Genomic DNA, 24,815 nt, shown 5'->3' on the forward strand with positions numbered 1-24,815 from the left:
AAACTTGAATGGGATCAATCTAGGCTATGACATGCAACAATTCAAACTTGCAAAGTTCCAAAAGGTCAGACACACCTAAACTTGAGTATTTTGTCTTCATTAGTTCTGAAGGCTAAGAGTCCCCAGATGGATCTCTGTTCTTACACAAGTAGTGGAATTCCAGAATTTCTGTTTTGGTGAAGAAAAGCTGAAATTTTCTGGCTTTTTCCATCCCTGCTTACCATCTGTCACCAGACCATCTTTCCTACATATCTTTTATGAAGTACAACTGAATTTTGGTATCACATAGAATAGATTCCCACTTCTTATTGTTGGGTATTTTCCCTTGTGGTCCTTTTTTTAGTTGTCTAAATCCTGCTACTGACTTTAATAATTAAACTGTTACAAGTGGGTATCCTATGTTATTTTTTTTTACAAATATTGATAAACAAAAATCTGATGTCCACACCCAAGTATGGATAAGAAAGGATATTTTGATTTTTTTACTGATTCACTGCATAAATTTCATTAATCAGTAAATCACACAGTATGAAGCAGAATTTTTATGAAACATGTGAGTAACCTTTTTATATATACTACAAAATGCCAAATGTATTTTTACGGAGAAATTGAAAGGTGTCAATTTGTAACACATGCTGAAATGTAACAATTCAAGCCTCTTCTGCAAGTATTTTGCATATAATAAAGATCTGCCTCTTAGATCTTTCTTTTACAATGACATCGGTGGGGTATCTGAGCCCTGGGCTTGTGTATGATTGATTCAGTTGTCACAGTGAATGGTTAAAAAAACACCACCAAAGAGTGCAAGACATCTGATGAAGAGGTACTGAACTGGGAGAAGAACAAAGGGAAAGTAAAAACTTTAGTTGTCCAAGACTGAAGTAAATACATTTGCTGACAACTTTATGCAAAATACGTAGAAGGAGCAAAATAATTTCTAGAGATGTTACAAAATCTAAAGAATATATGAAAGCATTTTGTGTGATGATGTGTTTATTAAAGATTGTGAATTCTGGAGAAGTGATCCATCTAACAAAGAGAAAGCAATGCTATGCAGAGATTAGAAACAAAAGGGAAGTATCCTTCTTGAAGAGTGGCAGGCCATCAAGGAAAGATAGTTCCCAGTGAAGTGCTAACAGATGAAACAGATGAGACTCTATCAGTTGAAAGTTACACAATCTACAAACAAGTGGAATTCAACATTGTCTCATGCATAAGTTCTTACCTGCAAAATAGTGCTCGGCATAGATTACATAAATATGCAGCTAAGGGAGACAGAAAAACTCATGGCACCCTCCCAGCAGACATCTTTAAATGTGCCTTGTGTTTGTTGAACAAAGAAATCTTAATGTTGAAGTAAAGATTATGGAAATGCTGCATCCATAATTGTGGGAGGAGAGAAGTCAGGCTCTTACTTAATGTAGTGACTTGCTTTCGAGAAACATTGAATATTCCCAGCACCCTTTGACCTGTGATTGCTCAGAAATTTTTTAAATCATTGTTCAGAGACAATGCCCTGGTTCCAGCCAAGACAGGGTTAATTTTTGCAGTATTCAGGAGTGGGATATGGCCAGGACCCAGAGGATATTCTATGCCACCTGGCATCATTTTCAGGGGGAACAGGGGAAGGGCTCCCTTACAGTTTGGGGAAGAGGGCTGTGGTTGGGTATTGTCAGGCTCCACTTGCTATTGCTGGTGAGCATTTGCATGTGATTCTCACCCCCACGCCTCACACTTCTGTTATTAATATTGTTGCTGTTGCTGTTTATTTTCTTATTTCATTGCTGCTTCTAGTAAGTTGTTCTCAACACATGATCTTTTCCTTTTCTGCCTCCAGGTCTCCTGTCCATCCTGCTGCAGGGGGAGAGTGAGAGGGATGGCTGAGTGAGAGGGATGGCCAAGTGAAAAGGAGCGGGAGTGAGCAGCGCATGGTTTGGAGTGGTTTCAGCGGGAACACTAAACTGGAGGATACCACCCTTAAACCATGACAGCCATGAAGCACTTTTTGATAAAAGTTACTTTCCACAGCTGATTTCTTTTTGGCTGTGAGTTGTGAAGGATCCACTCTTCAGCCAGAATATAGACCAAGAGATAGCGTTGTTGGATTAAGCCCTTTTCTTGACCGAGAGATGGGCCAACTGAGAGGTGTTTTAAAAACTTTTATTCCAGTTTCAGTCTCATGAGAAGGGTGAGACAATACAGATGTTATAATTCACACCATCACAATCAGAAGCCAACTATTTCCTAATTGCAATACACTATAAATGTTTCTGGCCTATCAGCTTTAGCCACACCATGATGTAAATGCTTTAAAGCCAATCATCAAAAACTACCCCTCGTGGGTCTTATTACAATGCATCTTTCATAGTTCTATTTGTCCAAAGTATCTAGTCTTCCAAGGCCATCCTTGGAAACTTGTTTCTAGCTCAGTTTCTCTCTCAACAATGTTTGTCCTATTCCATAGCATTTCTAAGTCAGCATTTCTTATCTCAAGGTTTGCATACAGGTGCATACTATGTGAGCCTTCTGTCAGGCTTTGAGAATGCTCTGCAAATCCATTTTCCACACAGTTCCACAGGAATGGCCTGCTCCCCACTTCATTCAAAGAAGGCTAACCAAAGGCAGGCTCCATGCTGAAGTCCCAGCAAAGTGAGCTCACTGTGCAAACAAGTGGATGGTGTTATCCCCCAAACAGGAGAGTTAGCTGCAACCTTCTGAAACTCCAAACTTTTGTTTATTGTTGTAGCTATTGTATGACATAAGAATACATAAACAATCCTAATGAAAATGCCTTTAAAAGTGGCATTTAAAAGTGTTTTCCATTCAGTTTTTGAGAGGCAATACACTATAGTGACACAGACAGAAGTACCAAGATATGAACATAGAATTTGCCCAGTATTCCTCAAACAACATTATTAGTTATTCATTCACCACCTGTGCTGTCCATATCCCTCCATTTCTACTTTGTTTTGCCTTCCCTTAAGGAACTAAGCCCTAATATTTTCTGTGCATGTTTATCCCCTCCAACACAAACTCCCACACTTTCTGATCATGACAGCTGCTGGTGATTTAACATACAAATGGCAGCCAGAAATGAGCAGGCCACAGGGTGTCATTTTTTATGCTATTTTATCTTTGATTCTGCCAATTCTCAGGGCAATAAAGAGAAAGATGGTACTGATATAATTCAGGGTGATAAGCAGATCCTTCTGACTTGAACAGGCTTCTTGTGATCTTCCATATTATTTAAGGGTTCAAAGCCTACTACGGTTTTGATCTTTTAAGAAAGACATTTTCTCCCAATTTAGCTCCTGTGTGTTGAAAAAGTGCAGGGAGAATACAACAGGGTGTTAAAATACAAGATCAGTCCAGAAAGAGATTCTCACCAGCATCAAGACAGAACAGTGTCTGTTGCTCTCCTCTTTCTTCTTTGAAAACCCCAAGGGAACACAAATCCTGGGAACTGGATGGGAGAAAAAAGAGAGCTTTACTTCTAATAATACAATCTGGAATAATATAATCCTAATCAGTCTGGATGGCTGATGACAAATTGGCAAACTTCTACTATAATCAGCCTATCTCAAGATTGCAGAGTGAGGCATTCAGATACCTTTGTATATTAGCTCATTTCTTCTTCCCTAAGTTGTGAGCTCTGTGCTGTGCCTTTGAGAGGGACAGCCCCATACCTCACTTTTTAATTCAGTTTGCATTCATTGATTAGTTATTTTTGTTCATTCAACTATAAAACTGTAGTTCTAAGTAGACATTTGGTATTTTGATTAATGTGTCAGTTTGCCCTCTTTACAATGGACCTGTCAGGGCAATATGTTGACCTCTAGTGGGCTAAGAATCTACATTTATGCTCCTTGGTTTATTTAGATTAAATTGGAATTGAAGTAGGATTTTGCCTGCATGCCAACAAGTGCACAAAATTATTTAAATTAAGTTCTTTTCATATGTCTCTCATTATCTTACTTGTTCAAAGTATTTGGTCAGGCCAATTTAAATGTCTCAGAAGGCGGGGGAAATTCGGGAAAGAGGAAGACAATTCTGTTATATGTCTGCAAGATTTTCCTTTGTAAGAGCAAGGCAGGGCCAAAGTGAAGACTTCAAGTAATATTAGTGACAACATATGGACAGGAAACATTCTTGTTTGATTTATTTGAAACAACTAGTGTTTTGCAATCTAAATTCTCTAGTATTTCACAATAACATAATATCAAGGAAATAAAATTATCAAAACAAAGCTGCATCTCAAAATGAAATCTTCTTTTTCCACCACATTTAGAATCTCCCTTTCACAATGGAGGCATAGCGTCCTGCTTTATTACAGTCTCTAGCAACAGGTTTGGTCAACCTGTATTGGCAATGGCTTTCAAAGTGCTGATCCTGCTGTAAGGAAAGAGAATTGGGAGCAATGACTGCCTTATGTCAGGGTGCTTAGAGGACCCTGAGTCAGGGTCAGGCTTGGGACCTCCCCAAGGGTGGCAGGACAAGGTCTATCCCACTCTCCCAAGCAGAGATCAGGTGGAGACAGCCCCAACCCTGGGCACTGAGCATCTCCCTGGGGACAGGACTTTGCCAAGCAAGGGCTGAAACACTGACTCATGGTAGAGGCCAGCATCAGGCCTGGTGATGGGAACCAGGGTGAAAGGCAGCCTTGGGAAGTCTGAGGCCATCAGTGTAGTCCATGGGAATCTGAGGGGTGGGCAAATCCTCTTTTTTACCAGCAGTTCTGTAAGCCACATTCTTACTTTATGTCTTGTCTGTGCCTTTGCAGTTTATGATGCTGGTGTACAGGCACTTGTTCCAGGGAAACCACTCAGCTGATATGGTAATTTTGTTGTCATCAACAGGATGACTCAGGACAGACCTTACAAAATATTTACTCAGTTGTCCAGAATCTCTGAACTTTTCAACATTTACTGAGTAAATATTAGGTAAGTCCCTCCCAGCACTGCATTCTCTTACTGTAGAATTTTTAGACTGCCCTTGCCACTGCTATGTCCAAATATTTTCTGGTAAGTCATTCATTTACATGACCAGCATTTCAGGGGTGGTTTGTTCTTGATCCCTCCCTTTGAAAGAAGAGAAAGCTCTCTGTTATACTCCTACTGCCACTCTCTCTGTCATCTACAAATAGCTACTGAGCAAAACCTTTTGCACAGTATCAAACACTCACTGGAGAGCAAGCGAGTCTGTATTTAATCAGTGGTAAGCCATGGGAGGTGCCAAGTGTGCCTAGTACCTGAAGCAAGAGATGTTTAAATGCTCTTGCAGACTGCAACAGTAGAAAAGGAGATAATCTTCCAACTTGCTGTTTAGAAATTCTTCTAGGCTGGGTGTGGATGCAGAAATTACATGAGGTGGAAAGAACTGAATACAGATTTCTCACATCCTGGTAAAATATTCCAGAAGTCATACCATCTGCCCAGGAAATCTAGGTATCTAGTCTTTAATATCTTAAGAAACATCTTAACAAAAACAGGATTCTATTTTTAAGTGTTTGCAGAAAAAAAGTATTGAGCAGAAAACTAATAGACAAAGGAATGGTGTCAGAGGACCTTTTTATGCCATATGATCATAGTATTTGCTCATAATCTTGGCTGCTGAGGACAAATGCTTCTTTAATATGATGGGCTCTAAACCAAATTTCCTTTTCCCAACCCTCCCTAATCATCAAATCCAAAAGGATTTAGGCTCTGAGTGGAAAGATGAAGAGCTCTTCATTTTTCTCTTTGAAGCTGTCCCATTTTGAAAAGAATAATTATATATTCTTTTGACAGAGAGACCAAGGGCACCAAATTGCATGTTGCTCTCTAGACTGCTAGTTAGCTCATTAACCTGGATGTGGGAAGAGCTCAGTATGGTAGCACCCATGTGATTTTACATTATTTTCTTGCATAATGATTGTTGTGGTGTTTTTTTCTCTGAATATTTTGATTTAGGAACTAGGTTCTGTTCCCACCTCTGCAGTATGAAGTTTCTCAGTAAGGCCTCAGGAAAATAAGGATAGTGATGCAGGCACCTGTCATAACACTGGACTATATTTTGGTTGCTAATGAAGGATATAAAAGCACACAGAACAGCAGCCAATAAATCTATCTTTAAAAATCTATCTTAAAATCTATCAATAACAATATCCGTCCATACATCTTTAAAATAAATATTTTTTCAATTTCCATATATTTTCCAGTGCTGACAGTCATAAGTCATATTTAGGATGAAAAAAAATAAGGTATTTTGAGTTTGATTTTTTTTTTCCCCTGGAAGCTTTAGTTCTGTGAATATTAGCAACGTGGTCAGTAAAGCAGTAGATTTAAATCTGTGAATGAAGAATTAAACACCTAAAACGTTTGCATGCAAATAGTGGTTTCCAGGTGACTCCAGATAGAAAGGAAACAGGAAAGCAATTTCCCCAGTCCAGTGAATCAAAGTGCAGACTTCAAATATTTTCTGTTACTGCATTTCATGTCCTTCTTGAGCAGTGGTAGGCCTGAAAATTATTTATATAAAAAAGAAAAACAGTAAGCTGCTTGATTTTGCCTCAATCTTTTCCTAACTAAGGGGTACTTCTTAGATCCCATTTACTAAACACAACAAAATTGTATTTATTTAATAATAAAATTAAATTAATTCTCTGTGTTGTAACACGGGAAGTGACAACAGGAATCAAAGTAGCGAAATTAAACATGGGAGCCTTAATTACGGTTTCTATATGATAAGGTCTGCTTGAACTCCATCTATAATTATAAAGGAAAATTTAAATCAGACTGGTAAGTTTATTACTTAATTATTCCCAATGACAGGGAACAGTCAAAAATAGCTGACATAAATGGTCAAAAGCACAGTGAAGTATCATCCTTTAAAAAGTTTTATTGGAAGAAGAATATATAATAATACATTTGGAAATAAGTCTGTAAATTCTTAAATTTTCATAATAAGATGAGGAATGTTCCAGAATGTGTCTGCCCCCAAGGAAGTGCTGGATGCCAGGATTGCTCCCCTTCCCATCCCCTGGAAACAGGTGTAAGAAAAATATGATACCTCGCATATATACCTCAATCATTTTATTTCAATTTAGCTGTGATCGATCTAATGTAAATGTGTAACTGGAGTGCCAAGACAGAGATTGAGATTTATTTTTTATTTTGGGGCTTTTGTTTGCTTGTTTGTTTAATTTTCAACAGATCATTTCAGGCAGCTCAGTGAGGTTTAATGATGTTATTACAAGGTATATTACATTTTCCTCCTAGATTATATTAATTACCTATCTTTAATTTCCAGCACAGTCTCTCTTTTCTTTCTTTGTTGACAGCCAGAATATAAATCAAACAGAGCCACTCTCAAAAACTGAATGGCTGTGAGCTCTAAGGGCATCATTTAGCCTCATCTTCAGGGGGTTGAGAATGAGAATGTTTGCTTGCTTTTTTTTCTTTTTTTAATATAGCAAAAGCCACAACAAATATATTGCTCTCATGGTGAAATCCTGCTCCTTTCGTGATATTTATGTTCCTGAACAAAACACTATTTAAGTATCAATTAATGCTGTTTGTGAGACTAGGAAGAGCAGAGAATGTTCTTTCTCTTTCTCTTTCTCTCTTCTTCTTTGTATTTTTTTTTTCCCACATAGAAACAGTGCCACACCATTGCTTTTCCACCAGCATCCCATAATGTTTCAGCCCTAAATTATCCCACTACCTGGTTAGAAAAACTGTAGTGATAGGCATGGAATTACTAGGCAATTTTGACATCAGGCTTCATCTAGGTCTTTTTTCCAGATTATTCTCAACAAATGAGAATACTCTCCCTCCACTGAGGTGAATGTGCAAACCATTCAGAGGGCTGCTTTTACACTGCAAGTGTGTTAGACCAGCAAAGAAAACATCTTTAAGCCAAGTCTGAAGGGAGATAATGTACTTAGGATCTGTTATCTTCCAGAGCAAAACCTTCTGAAACATCCATGAGGTTGAGGTTGGTATTTTCTTTGCTTGTTTTGCTTACATTTTCAACCAACAACTAGGGCAGTGTAAGAATACTCTGTTCCAATGAATTGTTAGTTTTCTGAACTTCTGCATAATAAAAACTTGAATCTGTCTTTTCAGTCTTGCATTTCTGTCTTTATCTTAATAGAAAACCTAAACATTTATATCACTTAACATCTTGTGTTATTTTGCTTTGAGATAAAATTATCAGAAATGTCTGTTTCACACTGACACATAGCCATGTCCAAGGTTTCAAATTTCCAAACTGGATTGTGCAGCTTTTTTAAAAGCAAAGCCAGTGAAGTTTCCCTTTTTCTGGTGTCAAATAATTTTATTGCAGGCTGCTCTTGCTTAAAAAATGCTTAAAGAAAGAAATGAAAACTTCCTTTTGCTCTCCTTCATATCACTGCAACTTGGGCCACTGCCTTTAATGGAATTAGGCTCTGATGCATATAAAATACAGCTCAGTTTTTCAACCTGAATGTTTGAATCCAAAACTTCTAAAACTTAAGCTTGGTTTGGTTATATTCCCTTTATCATGTAGTGGTAAGGCTTTGTCATACAATACATTGCTCTCCAGGGTTACTGCAAATCAAAGATTAATTACCCAAAATATACTTCTAAAAGCAGATGCTTCTTAAAGTTGAGCATCAGATGAACTTTAATCTTTGAAGTGTATGTACTTGAAAGCATTCTCTTTTCTTAAATGTTTGACTTCACTGTTTTTTTCCATATTGTATGATATAGATCAGTATTTCAGTATATATTCACCTGTTTGTCCGAGTCTCTCTTCCACAGGAATGGTAAACATTATATGAATCCTGCTTGCAATTTTTGATATCTTCTGCTTGCCTAAAGTGGTTACCATCCAGAGAACACTTTAATCAGTGCTGACACAGTGAACAAGAAAGCTTTAGCACAGCATCTTTCATCTTGACTCAGCAAGATTTCCAGCAGTTGCATTTACACAGTTTTTTGACAGGATGCTTCCTAAGTGAAGCGTTTGCCTTCTGGAGAGCTACACCCACAGAGATTTCATTTTTCTTGATGTCTGTCAATATCATGAACTTTATTAACAAATTCAAATTCAAAAACAATTTCAGTTCAAGAAATCTGCCCAAGTTAGTTCTTGCTTATTTCTTACATACGAGGATATCTACAAAAACACAGATGCTCAACAATGGATTGTAATGGCTGTGTATATTTGTTTTTATATATATATATGTATCCATTTCTTAGAGACAAAATAAAATGAAGGAGCTCTTTAAGAAGAATTTGATCTATGATTGTAGGGATCAGTGCAAAGGATTTGACTCACAGTTTCAGAATTTGTCATAGCACAATATTATAATAAAGTCCTACTGGCTGTCTTTTATATTACTGCAGAATAGAATAAACAACTTTCTACCCTTTATAGACATCTGATGCCAATTTTTTGCAATCAAATTGCAATAACTAAATGCATATCAAAGATGTTTATTTTGGCCCCTACACCTTTGTATAGGTTTTAATTCACAAGTCCAAATGTCATAAAACTCAAGACTAGAACATGGAACAGTGGCAGGTTATGATCGGCTTTCTCCAGGTAAGACATACAAATATTTAACAGCCTTGCAAAATTGCAATTGCAATTTATCAGCCTAGGAAGACTATCTATTTCTCCACCCTTTACCCTGAGGAATGATATTACTTTAAAAAAGAATGAAAAAAACAAAACCCTTCTATGAGCAGGTAATATTTTGGAAGTTAAAAAAAAAAGACTTGTGTGCTTGATTGTGGGTACAATACATAAAGAAGGGGCTGACTTTAATTCTTGAATGCAAAACTCCATTCTACACTAAGGAACAAGTCTAGTTTTGTAGTACCCTAACATGTGTTTCTACCCTTTTGTTTACATTTACTGATAGGAGCTGTAAGAAAAAATCCCATGGCAACCTTCCAGAATTTTAACTATAGTTACCCACACACGCACACACACACACACACAACTATTTAGAAGCTATAATGCGGGAATCTTTACAAATTGTATTTATCTGTGTATTTTCATTTCACCTGATTTTGCAACAACACTAATGAAAAATTACTACACTTTGTTCCAGCAATTTGAGAATATGTTCATGGAAATACCTTCCCTCAATAGGCATGTTAGCAAAAATGTGCTTTAAAAAATTGGAATTCTATTTCAAGTAGTGAAATGTTTTAGTATTTCTAAGTTTTGGAAGAAACTAAAGTCTGATTTTGAAGAATGTTAATAGGCAAGCTGCTTAGAAATCTATTGCTACATATCTAAATCAGGAATTAAAAAAAAAAAAGTTTCACAGACCTGATTCCATATTGTTATCTTTTATAAGACCCTGTCTTCTCTGCTTGAACTCTAATTTACTACAAAGACAGTTATTCTCACAAGCAGCTTGTTCTATTATGCTCATAAATAGTAAATTGAAACATTAAATATTGCTTCAAATAACTAATTGAAGGATAGAACATTCTTATCCCTACAACTGTGCACAGATTATCTCCTCCAAAGCTCAGCATGCCCCACTAGGAACATTACAGAACAACAGCACTGAGATCCTTCTCTGTGCTTTTTCTCTGAGGCAAGTTTAAGTACACTTACATCATCCCTTACAGGTGTTTTTTTGCACTGCCCTTGAAAACCTACAATGAAGGAGATTCCAAAACCTTCCTCATCTCAGATTTATGGGCATCAATCTTTCCCCTTAATATTCAACCTAAATATTTCCTGATTACTTTCAGTTCACAGTTGGGTCCAATATGCAGATGAGAGTCCTTCAGTGTTTGCATCACCGGTGTTCAGAGGAAGAGGCACACACACTGAGAGAGGTGTTGAAGGCATTTACAGACCTGTCCCTGCACCCAGTAGTGTGATGGAATACTTGGGAGATGCTGAACAAGGCAATTTCAAAGGGAGGTGGCCAGCTGCCCACTAAAACAGAGAAACAGGACAAATTGAGCCTCTGCACTGCCCAGTTTGCCCTTCTCTTGGGACAGCAGCTATGTACTGGGTTTTAATGTGTCCCAAGGCTTGTGCCAGCAAATATTAGTGCACCAAAACTCACAGTGAGCAAGGGAAATCAGCAGGAGCTACAGCTTCATCCCGGGAGCTCAGGCTGTATTACTTCAATTCCTCCTTTTCCTTGACACTTCTGCATCCTACCGTGATTCCTTTTAGGACTCTCCCAGTGAACTCAGAAGGATTTCTGCGTAAATATGGACCAATACCAATGGTATTTAACATTAAATAAGAATAAAAAAGATCAATAAATCTGTATGCATATCATACTTGATAGAAAGAGTTCAGTTTTGGAAATTAATGACAGGACATGATATGGTTAATAATTTTTTCAGAAAAAAAATGGCATGCAAAATGTGAAGAGAGTTTCATTAAATAGAAACACTTTGGCTGTCCATGAAATAGAAAATAAAACAATTTCCTTTTCCTCCCAAAGACCAAAAAACAACCATAAATTACAATATATGTTTGTATTAAAAGCTTACTTAGAAACGGGTTTCAGAATGGCAAGGACTTTCTTGCTTTAAAAGCCGTAACAAGAATCTAGCAATCTCCTTTAAATAAAATATTTTTCACAAATTCCATTGTTTTTCTTCATAAAATAAATGAAGCCTGTAGGCAACTAAAATGTCTACTACCTAGAGCAGGAGGAACATTTCACTGTTGTATTTGCCCAAATCAATAGCTATTAAAGTTGTTTGGGGGATTTTTGAATTAGGTTTTGTATAACACACATTTTTAAAAGGATCTCATGAAACAATTTGTCGTTATACAAACGTGCTAGATGTGCACGTTAAAGTATGAGTATATTATTTTGTTTGGAATATTAACAACAGCAGGGCCCAGTCCACTAGTTGTACAAAGAACTCATGGAATTTGATCAGGAATGTTGGATTCCCTGTGTATGTTTGGATCCACAGTAAGATGGTTTTCACACAGGTGATTTATATACTCCTATCTAATAGAAAATGCCATTACAGAGAACAAAAAAGAAAAACACCCCAAAAACAAACAAACAAAAAAAAAAACCCACAAAAAAGAAAAACAAAAAAAAAAAAAACCCCAAAAAAACCCAAAAAAAACCAAAAAAAAAAAAAAAAAAAAAACCACCAAACCCAGAACCAGCAAACAAAAAAATAAGAAACCCAAATTCTATTATGACATGGCAGTAAGCTCTCACACATTCATCCCATGGCAGCATTGGTGGGGACAAGAGAATTCCTATATAATGGCATGATCCACATCCCACTGCAATCAATGAAACATTTGCTCTCGTTTTACTTAATATTAAATCATCAGTAGGAACTGGTATGAATTTGGCTAGGCATTGGCTGACAACAAGGTGTGCTCTCATTTGCTTTCATTATTTGATGTATTAAGGTACAGTGAGGGAAAAAAAAATCACAGCACAAAAAAAAAAAAATTTTTTTACTAGATTTTTACATTTAGTAAATGGTACTTAAACTCCATGGACATGAAAGTAGATTTAAACTTTACCTTCGAAATTTTACTTTTTTCAATATTTCATAGAAAAGAAATGCTCTAAGATACTGTTTCAGACCACAGAATTATTACAGAACATAAAGATTATATGCAAGGGCTTAATCCTTTTCCCAACAAAGATGGTGGCCAACACCATTTAACTCCCACGGGACAGGGGTCAGCTGAGAATGTGCCATGTTCCTAATTGGAAATCTCCTTTGTGATAAAAGAGCCTGGCATATACTTTGCCTTTGTAATTTGAATTCTATCAACAACTATTCCTAGCCACAAGAGAAATATTTTTAGGCAATATATTTGTATAGTTTCACAAAACTATGTTAAAGAGAGATGTGTGGGTGTTTCTGTGTGTGTATGTATTTATGTATGTATGTATACATATTTATGAGCTTGGGATGATTTTCTTAAAATACTTAACTTCACTTACATTATATCTTACATTGCAAAATGTACAGACACCCAGTGTTCTTTTTAACAACATATACAGGTGAATTTATAGAGCCTTATAAAAGATTTTGTGATTCCAAATTAAAAACCATAGAAACATAATCAAAATAATGGAAAGTGGTTTATACCTCTGATAGTACATAGCGCTCATTCGGGTAATATTGACAGCTGCATCTTTGGCATTGAAAAATCCTTACAACTTTTTAGACAAAATGTTGTTGCTTACAGCTTTTTTTTTTTTAAACAACGAAAACAGGATCAACCAAAATACGAATTTTGGGGAAGTACTGTTAAAGGTTTATTTTATTTTTGTTTTTAGCAAGGATAGCTTAGGAACCCTGAATTATCTTCTCGCTTTAGTGTATGGTGTAGACTGTATGAATCCATTTAAAAATCAACTAAGTTGTACCACGTTTTTCGGAAAATTATATATAATATAATATATATATATTTTATATTTATTTAGAAGCTTTGAAATAGTACAGTAAACACTTTGCAACACGGTGTATAAACTACAGAAATGTCTTCAATAATTTTGTGGGTCTTCAGATTAACAACATTTTTATGACCCACAGGTGAAAAGAACATGATCACAATCTCTCTTGTAAAGTTGGAATAGTTTGGGGAACACTTGATCACACAAAAATAATATAAAACAGTCAAGTTTAAAACAGTGATATTGCATTTATAATGCACATCTCTTTTATCTGTACGATTGGCTTTTTGTGGTGAATATAAACATCTAAAGGGCTCAGTGACATTTTGGAGAGAGAAAGATATATAGTGCTGTAAACAGGCACACACTGATCAGAGAGGCAAGATCAGTTGCCTCTGAAGTTTCTACAGTTCTACACATTTCAACTCATTTCTCAGGCCTGCTGAGAGCAGTTAGGTCCTATTGTTGGCCAGGATGTCTCCAACAGCACACAAATCCTTCAGTTACACAGAACTGGATGGCCAAGATAATGAAGTTGAAAGCTGATGCTTTTTGTTGGTCGACTTTCTTTTGTGCAAATCATGCTGCTTCAGGTAAGTCCTGTAGAAGTGACTAGCATATCCTTTTCCGTGCTGCAGGAAAGAAAGAAAGACACTTCTGAGAGGAACAAAAATTAAAAATCAGTCTCCAACAGTTCTTAGGTTTAGGGTTTCTTAGGGTGTAGAGAAACAATTAAAACTTGTCACAAACTGACGCTGGAAATTCCCATTATAGCAAACAGTTTAATGTTGATTCGTTTTTCAGAGAAAGCCTCTTTTTGAGGCTTGATAGCCTGAATACCAAATTTCATAGGCTGTTTTATTATTCTGTCTAACTTGTCATGGCAAATATTCCAATGTGCCTGTACAGAATCAGTGTAAGGATAAGGCAAATATGCAGACTTACAGGTGAAGTATTACTCAAATGTCACAGGCTAATTTTTCCCTAGTTCAGCTTGTTATTTGAAGCAAGATCTAGAATTCCCCCTAAAATTCAGAAGCTAGTTTTCCTTCTCTTTCAAAGTGAACCATTATCCTCATCACTAAATGACCCTTCAGTCTGGTTTGTCAGATGAAAAAATGGTGCATTAGTGCTACAATTCAAATTTCAGCATTTACTGTCAGGCTGAAAATTAACTCATGTTACACAGATGAAGAAGGTCAATGCATTAGCAAAGCCATATCCTAATCCACCAGCTGCAGTAGCTGTATTACCTCAAGACACTGACTAATTTAACTGTAATTGGGAGCAAAAGTAACAAATTATTTGTACCAGCATTTAGGAAGACCCCAAGTTAAATTCTGAACTCAGTCACACATTAAACCAACGAACTAGCTCACTTGTTCAAGTATTATAATTAGCATCAGCACCAGTCTTACCTGGTAAAACTTATAGAGATAAAATCAGGTGTTACCTTAGCTCCAAATCAACTAAATCCCTACCTGAAATTCAGTCTGCTTCTCTGTGTGAAGTTTTACAGCTGAAACAAAAAGGAATCTTAATTTTCAAATGAATTTTTGAATCATGTACAGGTTGATGCTTGCGTGGTGACACATAAACACATCCAGTCTCCGTTCCATTTAACGTAAATATATACATTAGCCGTACTTATTTCCTAGATATATATTCACTAGTAAAGGCATGAAATCTGGGTACTGTACCACAGGGAAGTTAGATTATTTACAGGAAAATGTTACTGTGGGTGTTGGATGTTTGTCTAATCTAGCCTGCCTATGCTACAGGGTGCACACAGAAAAATGTGAAAAACATTTCTGCATAAGCTATCTGTTCAACATACAGAAAATTGCCAGATGTGTGGTTAAAAATAAAACATCTAATAGATGAGGTTTTCAATGTTTCAGTTCTGTAGCAAATTAGTAGCAGAATTAGAAAGAATTTTTAAAAGCTTCTGCAAGATGTTTTATAAACAGTGCTTTTAAGAATAATGAGATCAGAGTCTTCATGATGCAGTGAATGATCAGGTTAATCCAGTATCTAGAAATCTTTTAAAGTATCTTTTTTAATATTACAAGAAACAATCATTCCAATAGTAGTAGTAAAAATAACAAGGCTTATATTGGATCTTTAAAACTTTTTTCCCAAAGTTCAGTCATAATTTCAGTTCTCTTGTAAATATTTAGGCATTGTTGTCTAGATTGGTGTCTGCCACCAAGGAACTCGTGCTGCACTACAGACACAGTAGGACTTTGCTGGAAGAAAGATAAACAGAGATACAGCTGAGGCAAACACTGCTTTTATGCAGCACCACTGCACCACTCCTGTCTGACACAGTGCCTTGGTGGTACTGATTTGGCACCATCTTCCAGATAATGCAGAGACTGATTTACTGGCTGTGTCTGGCCTTTTGCCATGTAAATTGATGCCTTTTGAAATTTTTAATCTCCAGTTAACATGCTTATATTACAAAACAATCAAGCCCTTTTATAGCAATAACTACATATTATGCATTAAAGTTGCAGAACTACTGCAACTCTCCCCACATACAAAAATTTTTGTACCAAATCTTAAAATATCCTCTGCCAACACATAAAAAGCATTGGATTTTAGAGACAAGGATTTTTGTGCTCTGTGTTTGTTTGGCTTTTTTTCTGGTTCTACAGAGAAATTTATGTGCAAGCAAATCTCTCTATGTCTATACCAGTTTCCGTCTTTTTACAGATGGGGAATATAAATCAGAGAGGTTAAATGGAAAGGAGGATGGACTCAACTTAAAAAAGAGAGCAATGAAAATTCTGACAGCTGTTTTCAGTTCTCTGTGTGTGCATGCATGTGTTCATAAATAAACTTTTAAATAACAAACACTAAGCCTCTCTGTATCACAATTTCTCCATCTGTAAAATGGGAATAATATTGCTTACCTATCTCCTAGAGGTGCAGGAAGGTTTAAATCACTATTCTTTATAATCCACTTTGAGATCCAGAGATGGCAAGTGCTATAGAAATGGAAGTATCACAGTCAGTGTAAGAGCTGGAACAAGACCACCATAATTTCTGGTGCCTAATATCTCCTCTGAGATCACAGCTCTCTCTTTCATCCCTATTTTATCACCTGTTCCAAACTCTCAAACTAGTACACAGGGAATCTTCAAGTCTGTGTGAGTATGGGCAGTCAGAAAAAAAGGCTTTAATCATAAGCAGTTCCATAATTCTGATAATGTAATTATACTAATTGTACATATATTCCAATATTATTTGAGGTGAACAAGATTATTAAAGCTTCACAAGCATTACAATTAAAATTCTTAGGATTTGTGCTGTATCGATCCTTCCCGGAACAACAAAGATTTTGAGCATTACAGTAAGAGTACTTTACGCATACAATTTATATGGAATAAAATAAAATGAAATAAAATAAAATGAAATAAAATAAAATAAAATAAAATAAAACAAAATAAAATAAAATAAGAACTGGCAAAGAATATATTAAGATTCATTTGTTGCTCAATACACCGTAATAAGGCTCCCATCCACAGTGAGCTTATTCTGTGTAAACTGATAAGAGAAGACATGTAACAACATTAGTAGTAGTTGAACAGAAAAAAAAAAATTAAAACACTAACATAATAAGCAGGAAAGAAAATGTAAAGTATGCAGTAATTATTCCTAGCTCATGGATCTGAAATGAACAGAAAATACTGTAAAGCCCTTGTCTCTAATAAATCTTCCTTTCATCCAGTTGCAAATCATCCTATTGCATCCAAACTTGATGCTGGATTACTACTTTGTAACTGTGAATATAGGCAGGAGCATTTCCTCTTACAGAAAAGCCTAGAAGGGATTGCCTGTGCTTGGAACACCTTCAAACTCTCCAAATCAAATTTTGCTCCTGCTTAGCAGTGGTAGCTAATCTAAAGGGGACAGAGAAAGGGCTCAGTGCTTCCCTCCACAGCTGGCAGCCCAAGCAGTGAAAGAAAACCCATAATATAAACCCATCCTATACCTTTTATAATTATTGTCACTTTCCCTCTGGACTATATTTAAGGGCTCCATAAGCTCCCACTGCATTATTTCTGCTCTTAACAGAACAACTGCTGAGTCCCACTAGAAGTGCCAACAGCCTAAAGATCCAAAGGAACTGCTAGACAATAAAATTTCCAAAGAATATCAAATACCAGGCATGCTGTTGCTATTGCAGATATACTCCTGATCCCCCTTCACTTAGGAGAAAGATGACATAAACCCCTTTCTTTTAAATCAAAAACCCTCTGCAACACCAGAACAAGGGTAAAGCCACTATGTAAACTCTTATCTCATTTCAGATCTACATTCCTTAAGTTCAGACAATATCCAAGCAATTTTTGCCTTCACACAGGCTTTCACATAGGGGTTCTTTTGCAAGCACACAACTCACTGTCTTCTCTTGTGGGTCCCCTGTACAAACGGTGTCCTCACCACGCCACCCAGATCAAGCCTTCCCCACAGAGCACAGCAAGTGATGAAGGAACACAGGATGCTGTAACTTCCTGCAATTCATTCAGAAACAGCACAGCTATTCTGGCTTCACTTGCAGTGAGCAATAATTTAAAAAAGGAGTTAATTACCTCATAGGCATTACAGGGAGGCTGGTTTAAAATCTGCATTGTTAATTTTAACTGTCCTTTATATTTTGATGGTTTGCCTTACAGTCTACATGTTAACTGTAGCATATGAAACATGGCTCTTCACTAAGTCCCATCAGCTTCACCACAGCCAGAAAATGATAATTCTGGTGACCAAACAAACAGACTCCAACTTGCACTCCTGCTCTAAATCCACCCAAGCAAATAGAGACCAAGACCTATGAAGTGGTGGAATGTATTCTGTCATAAATAACCTGGCCGTTCCCGTTAGCTTGGAGTTCAGCAGCTCAGATATCAGCAAGTATGTTTTTTGGAAAGAGGTCAACACGTGAATGGGAATGCAGAGTAAACTGCCATAGCTCCCTCACCCTTCGTAGTGGTGCATCCAGGTAAAGGGTGAGACACACGGCTGGGGCTGGGGCTGGGGGATGTAGGATGGGGATTACTCTGCTGCCACCCATGTTCTGTGGATAAAAAAGCATTCCAGTCACTGCAAGTGTCAATTCAGTATATTTTGCAATCCATAAAGTATTTTTTTAAAGTGATCTATTACTTAAAGAAGTTTGCTAAAGCATTGCTAATAATCTTTTATGAATATTCCATTAATGGCATTATAAAAAGAGAGTGTCTGATCCAGGCAAATAAACAGACAAATACAAATATAAAAATAGCATTTTACTCATATATCTTTTCCTCATGAATTAGTTTAAGGGGAACGTTTTTCCTTTTCTTTCAAGGCTTTAGTGCAGAAATTTTGTCCTTCTATCTATATATTCTGTAGAGAACTCTTAGATAAAACATCTTGCATTCCAGACACCCATGTTTAATTTTACACAATTAATGTGGGTTTTTAACCCTGCATTATATCAAATAGTTTGGGGGAAAAAAAAAGAAAAAAGAAAAAAAAAAGAAGGAAGATGGAACATACTTACTTACTTTTGCATTTGAAAATACAGATAACTAATTAAATAAGATCAAATCTCCCCTAATGTCAGTGAGTCTGCTGGCTTTGGTGATCACTGTCTGTGTGCTTTAGGAGTGTGTCTGAAGGGTCCTGAAGGCCACTAAAGGTGTTAGGTGACAATGAGACCACGTTCTGCCTGTCCAATTCTGGCATGAGGCAAGGCAGGAGAAGATCCTGCACGTGAACCTGTCAGCTTCCCCAGGGTAGAACTTCCCCCTAATAAAAAGATGGCATTCAGTATGGCTGAAATGTTCCTTCTGGCATCTGCAAAGTCCAAGATATAAATATTGTTTCTAAAATAAACTGACAGCATTTGGACTGATGGGTACAATTACCCAGATTTCATGTGAAACAAAAAAACCAATTGTGAGCACCGGGTCTTCAGGCTGTGAATAAATTAGAGTAGGCCAAAATGCAAAAGTTTTTATTGCTGCACTGAAAGTTTTCTAGAAACAGGCTTGATTTTAGCTAAATAAATAATCTCCACAGGCTATTAAAATATTTCCTTCATTCCAGAGTATATCTTTACTTCTGGAACAAATATGATTATGCAAAAAACCCCTGCCTTTTGTTTAAAGAAAACTGTGTAACCATGTATATTGTGCTTTTCTTTCTCCTTTCATTGAGAGCATACATTTCTCTGTCTATATACATTTAAATCAGTTCAAGAAAGAAGAATTCTCAACCATGCCAAACTTTGACAGTGCTGGATACTGCACTGACCACAATGCATTAAACCTGACAAGCAGTGTTACGTACTCCAGGAAAAGGGGGAGAGAGGTTTGTCCTTTGCACTTAAGTACAAAACTGCCACTTTTGAAATTTGAACATTGTGTTCTAGACCAACAACAGATTACCACTGGTTTTAGAAAAACATATTTGACCAAATTGCTGATTTACACATATTGGCACTTCTTTTAGCTTTGAGAAAATACACACTTAAAGAGTATTTAGGTATTTTCAATATTTGGAACATGCAACTATTTTGATATGGCAAATAAGATGCCTGGTACAAATGCTGACACATAATGACAGCCACTGAAATAATGTTTATCTGGTGCTTATGAGTGCTCTGAGATTTATTTGCTACCTGGAATTTGCTAATCCTCTGGAAAAGAAAAAGAAAAGGGGGAAAAAAAAAAGAAAAAATAACACAAAAAAAGCTTTTCAGTTCTTAAGAACAACTACCCAATTCCCAGTTCATGTAAGCAGTGACCTTAATCAACATGTGCTTTACATCAAGCACATGACTAAGAGGGATTGACTTTTGAATCAAGCCCTGGATTTTGTCATCAGTGTTCTGTTGCACACAAGATACTTTCATGTGCATTTGATTTTCTGTTCTACATGCAGAGAATTTTTCTTTTCCACCCCCAGCAACAGCCAGCAGCATTGCAGATGTCAGATTTGATTTATCTCTGGTTCTGATTATTTACTACCGAAACAATGCTTTTTAGTTACTACAACTCAGCAGAGAAAAGTACTAAGCTGTATTCTATAATGTACCATAAAAACACAAAAGACCATTTTCCCCACAAGATACAGTGGGAGTAAAGCTTCTTTGTCTTTCTGTGCTATTATAACCATATTATCTACCTGAAAACACTAAAGATAATACATGACATCACCATTAAAGTCAAAGAATCATGGAATATTGAAATTTGCAAGAGTTCTTATAATTATGTACTGTGTTAAGGCCTATTAAATAACCCCCAAATTACTCCTGATGTATGTCAAACTTATAGCACAGAGCATATTCCCTAAGAATACTTCCAAATTCTCTGTCAACAACTTATTCTAATTGCATAAATGTTGTAGTACCAATTCACATTCTTTGTAACTCACTATAAGCGAACAATTTTGGTATGATGCTTAGTAAAATTCCTATTTGATTACTTTCTTAATTTTTTTTATAAAAATTGCTCATGTGTATGTATGCAACAGTAATTTCTTCTGCTCAAACTTTTTTTTTTTTTCTCTATGTGGTTTTGTTATCTGTTTTTCAAAATTAACCACTTTTATTGCATTCTTACAAAATCTGCAGTACACATTTCTTTCAGCTGACAAGCCTGAAAATGAACATTTCAGTTTGAGGGTTAACCAATGCAGAACACATTAAAGGCCAGCTACAATGTGACTTAAAATTTTCAGAGCCCAGGGGAGAAGAGGAGGGATATGAACTACTCTTCGTAAATTGCTCATAAGTGCCTCAGTTCCCTATAGATTCCAGGGAGAAGCAGACATGTAGATCACCATTTGGTGGCCTTCAGAGGTGTCTAAATTATTCATGCAGGGTTTGGCCTGAAATAATTAAATTTACTTGTTCTTACATAAGGTAACATGCATTACATCAGCATCACACTATGAATTCCTATCCAATTTATCTTTGCCATGATGTTTTTTCCAATGCTCCTCTCTCCTAGCAGGGGTTAGCTGGCATTAGGACCTGACAAGTATGTTCCCACCCTTTTCCTGAATGTTTTATTCTCTGTTTCTAAAGCACACTGCTTGTCATGAGCAGCACACACTCTGATTTCAGGGAGTCTTTCCCAGTTTACCAAGATAACACACTTAAGTGTATCAAAGGCTTCTCACAAGCCTTTCAAAACTTCTCTTTTTCAAAATCACATATTGGCTTGTTTCTATCCATGAATGAAGTTTGCCCATAACCATTCTTTGTTACTTAAGACTACCAGAATGGAATGATTTATACCCACACCATTAAAATTCCTCAGCCATATCAAGCAATCTACATGAGCCACAGCATATGAAAATATTCAATCTGCTCTCGTGAGTGGTCCCTGGCACTGTGTCCCAGACTTTTTAGGGAAAAAAGCTGCTTGACACAGGCTAAAGGCAGGCCAGAGAGTGTGAGAGTACAGACCATGACCTTCCAGTGATGGAAAAGATCCTGTTTAATTCATCAGAGTAGACATAAAGAAGCGTGGAGGTACAAAGCACACAGTCCTTTATCTCAAGTGGAGCAGAAAAAAAGTTATTACTGCATCTCATTTGTAAGGTAGAACTTCTTTAGATCTCAGTTCCTATCAATACCCACAGCTGTGTGCAGCTCTATTCCATTGTCATCTAAATTCCAATTGAGCATAGATGGATGTTAAATTAAAGCCCAAACAGTCAACTAAAAAAGTCACAAAGTGACAGAATTTTACTCTGACAAAAGATGAATTCACACTATCAGCATCTATAAAATCCCTTATGAATAAAGAAAGGTTGCATTCAAGCAGTTTCATAATGGATCTTTTTCCAGGGCTGAATGCAGCTGTGATGCTGAAGGTGAAAAAGATAAAGTCAGAAGACTCAGTTCACTTACAAAACCAGGAGTCTGTCACCCCTGTACTTCTTTGGGGGATCTACTCTGCATCCTTTATTTTCCCTTTCTAAGCCACATTACTTCTGATGACCTGTAAAATGTCATGTAGAATAACACCCTTTACACATACGAGATAGGTTCATGTGTATGCAAAAAATGCAGATTTACTCTTTCAGCTCATACAAGCATGTGATTTTCAGGCAGAATCTAGAAACCAAGTTCTGAAAATTTGCTTCTCCATGTCCACTGTATTTTCTTCAACCAATAAAGACCATTATCCTAACAAAGCAAGAAACCAAATTACCTCAGAAGAGTTTGGGTTTGCAGTGAATCCACATCATATTTAGTTCTTCCAACAAGTATTGAAGGTAGGTATTAGGTATTGAAGTTTAAAATAACATTCTTATTGTATCTCCTACTTCCTCTCAAAAAAGGTACCCAATACCTAATTTTTCACTTTTCTGACCTCACCATACTAAGTTTCTAAAACAAATATATTCACAGCTACTTCCCAGCAGTAGTCATCAGACTACTAGCATGGAAATGTGGATTCTCAGTGGTTAATGCACAAATAAAGCTGTTTACAGGCTTGCCAGACAAACAGCAACACTGATCCCTACAGCGTGCTTGTCCAAATGTGATAAACAGATGCACTTCCCTATCTCACTGCTTATTTACTGCATTCCTTAAATGATTTTTCCTATTTTTCCCACTTAGGTCAAGGCAAGAAAAAGTAAGAAAAAGGAAAGGAAACCCACTAAAAATTAAAGCAGAGGAAATGACCATGGAAAATCACAGTTATTGTGTATTGCAAAAGACCCAAAGCAAGTATAATTGCCTCTGCTCTGCAGGCCAAGGAGTTCCTTGGGCAAAAGCATGCAGAGAGGAAAAGATTTGCTGTGCACAGAGCCAGGATCAGGCACACACTCAATTCTCCAGCTCCTGACTGTCACAGCAAGGAGGTTTCGTACATTGAAGAACGGCATTTATTTATAATGAATAGAATTTTGCCTATCAAATATAAATAACTTCAGTGCCTTTGAAAATTTTAACTACAAACATCTCCATGCTTCCCAGAGGGACTCATGTCCCTAAATGGCTAAATTATTTTTGTCATAGGATTTAAATTGATGGGACAAGAGGCATTCTGGAATTTTAAACTAACATAGCACACTAATCTTAAAAATTACTCTAAAGTCTCAAGCAATCTTTCTGCTAGGTTTTTCAGTCTTCTTCATACTCCACTGGTAGGAACACAGAAAATGGTATCTCATAATTTAAAAAGAAAAATCTCCACAGATGGTATATGCACAGCACACATAAGCACTGCCAAAATTGACCTAAATGAATAAATATAGCAGCAGTCTGAGATAGCTAAGATACACGAGACTTCTATGCATTCCGGTCAGAACTGGCAAATACCGATTTTACAGACACTACAGGAAAAGAAGCAGTTGAAATTCTGTATTTTAAGACTAACTAAAAGTATAATTTTCTTTCAAATAAAACTCACTAATTTTTAAACTTTTTCAATTACTTTCCTGCACTGTAGCTGGAAAGAGTTCTAGAATTATCTAAGATAAAAGGTGTTATGTAAACTTGAGGACGGGCACAATTTTTAATCAGTATTTTGTACAGTGCTGGGTACTGTTAATTCTGCCCAAGACCACAGTTACACAAACAGATTGAGGCAAATCGTATTTAATAGCTATCACCTGTGCTTTAAAATTAAAAAGAAAAATGTGTATTTCACTTTCTTATACTCATTATTTCCATAAAAATTGATTAAATATGTAATTTATAGGCTTTATTGAGCTACAGCCAAGTTTTCTTTGCACATTTATATATTCCTTTCTAATCTGGCTTTCTGAACTATCCATTTCCTTTCAATTGCTGCAATAATGCTCTGTAAGTGTTCTTCCCCTTGAGCAGGAGCTGCAAGAGGAATACATTCCGAAGAAGAATGTGAACCAGTCGTGAATGTAAGATAAAAATACCTTTCAGAAGTTATGCAATAAACACTGAACAGTTGAATCATCAGAAGTGGTTTACACAAGATCATAAAGAACCTACTATTATGAGTAAAAGTACATCAGAGTCATGCTCTCCCTCAATTGTATTTTAATTAACACACAAGTTTAAGTTTTATTTCAGGTGTAGGAGGTTTCGTGTAAGATTTATTTACCTAACAGAGATGATGTATCTGAAGTGGCAAACTTCAGGTATGAGGAAATAAATCTCAGCATTTCAAATATAGCAAATATGGGAATGCTCTACTAGACTTTTTAGAAAAGAACAAATTTCCCATTAGGTTTCTTAGCATTATTAGATGGTGGCCTTTCAACTCATCCTCCATTTCTGCTGAGCAATTTTGCATGTGCAAAGTCATCTTCATCTGTGCAGAAATCAGAGCTGTAGCCTGTCCCGGAGATAAACCCTGAATAAAAGTCAGGAGCTTCACTGTGGCAGGATATCCACATAGTTTTAACTCTCTTTTTG

The 24,815-nt window shown here is 36.5% G+C and overlaps 1 protein-coding gene across 2 annotated transcripts in view; it reads right to left on the reverse strand.

Annotated features, from left to right (window-relative positions):
- Positions 1-12,853: 12,853 nt before the first annotated feature.
- PCDH10 (protocadherin 10) overlaps positions 12,854-24,815 on the reverse strand; it is a 33,038-nt gene continuing 21,076 nt past the window's right edge. Inside the window, exons 5-6 of one of the 2 annotated variants that reach the window (XM_041412100.1) lie at positions 16,321-16,395; positions 13,677-14,034 (exon numbers count right to left, since the gene is read on the reverse strand). In XM_041412100.1, the coding sequence (XP_041268034.1) occupies positions 16,361-16,395 (35 nt within the window). In that variant the 3' untranslated portion in view covers positions 13,677-14,034; positions 16,321-16,360. Of the gene's footprint in view, positions 14,035-16,320; positions 16,396-24,815 lie in introns of both variants that reach the window. The other variant, XM_041412101.1, reaches the window with a different exon arrangement.

The sequence above is a fragment of the Onychostruthus taczanowskii genome, unplaced genomic scaffold (genome assembly GCF_017590055.1).
Source record: "Onychostruthus taczanowskii isolate IOZ18803 unplaced genomic scaffold, ASM1759005v1 scaffold38, whole genome shotgun sequence".
Classification (NCBI taxonomy): domain Eukaryota; kingdom Metazoa; phylum Chordata; class Aves; order Passeriformes; family Passeridae; genus Onychostruthus; species Onychostruthus taczanowskii.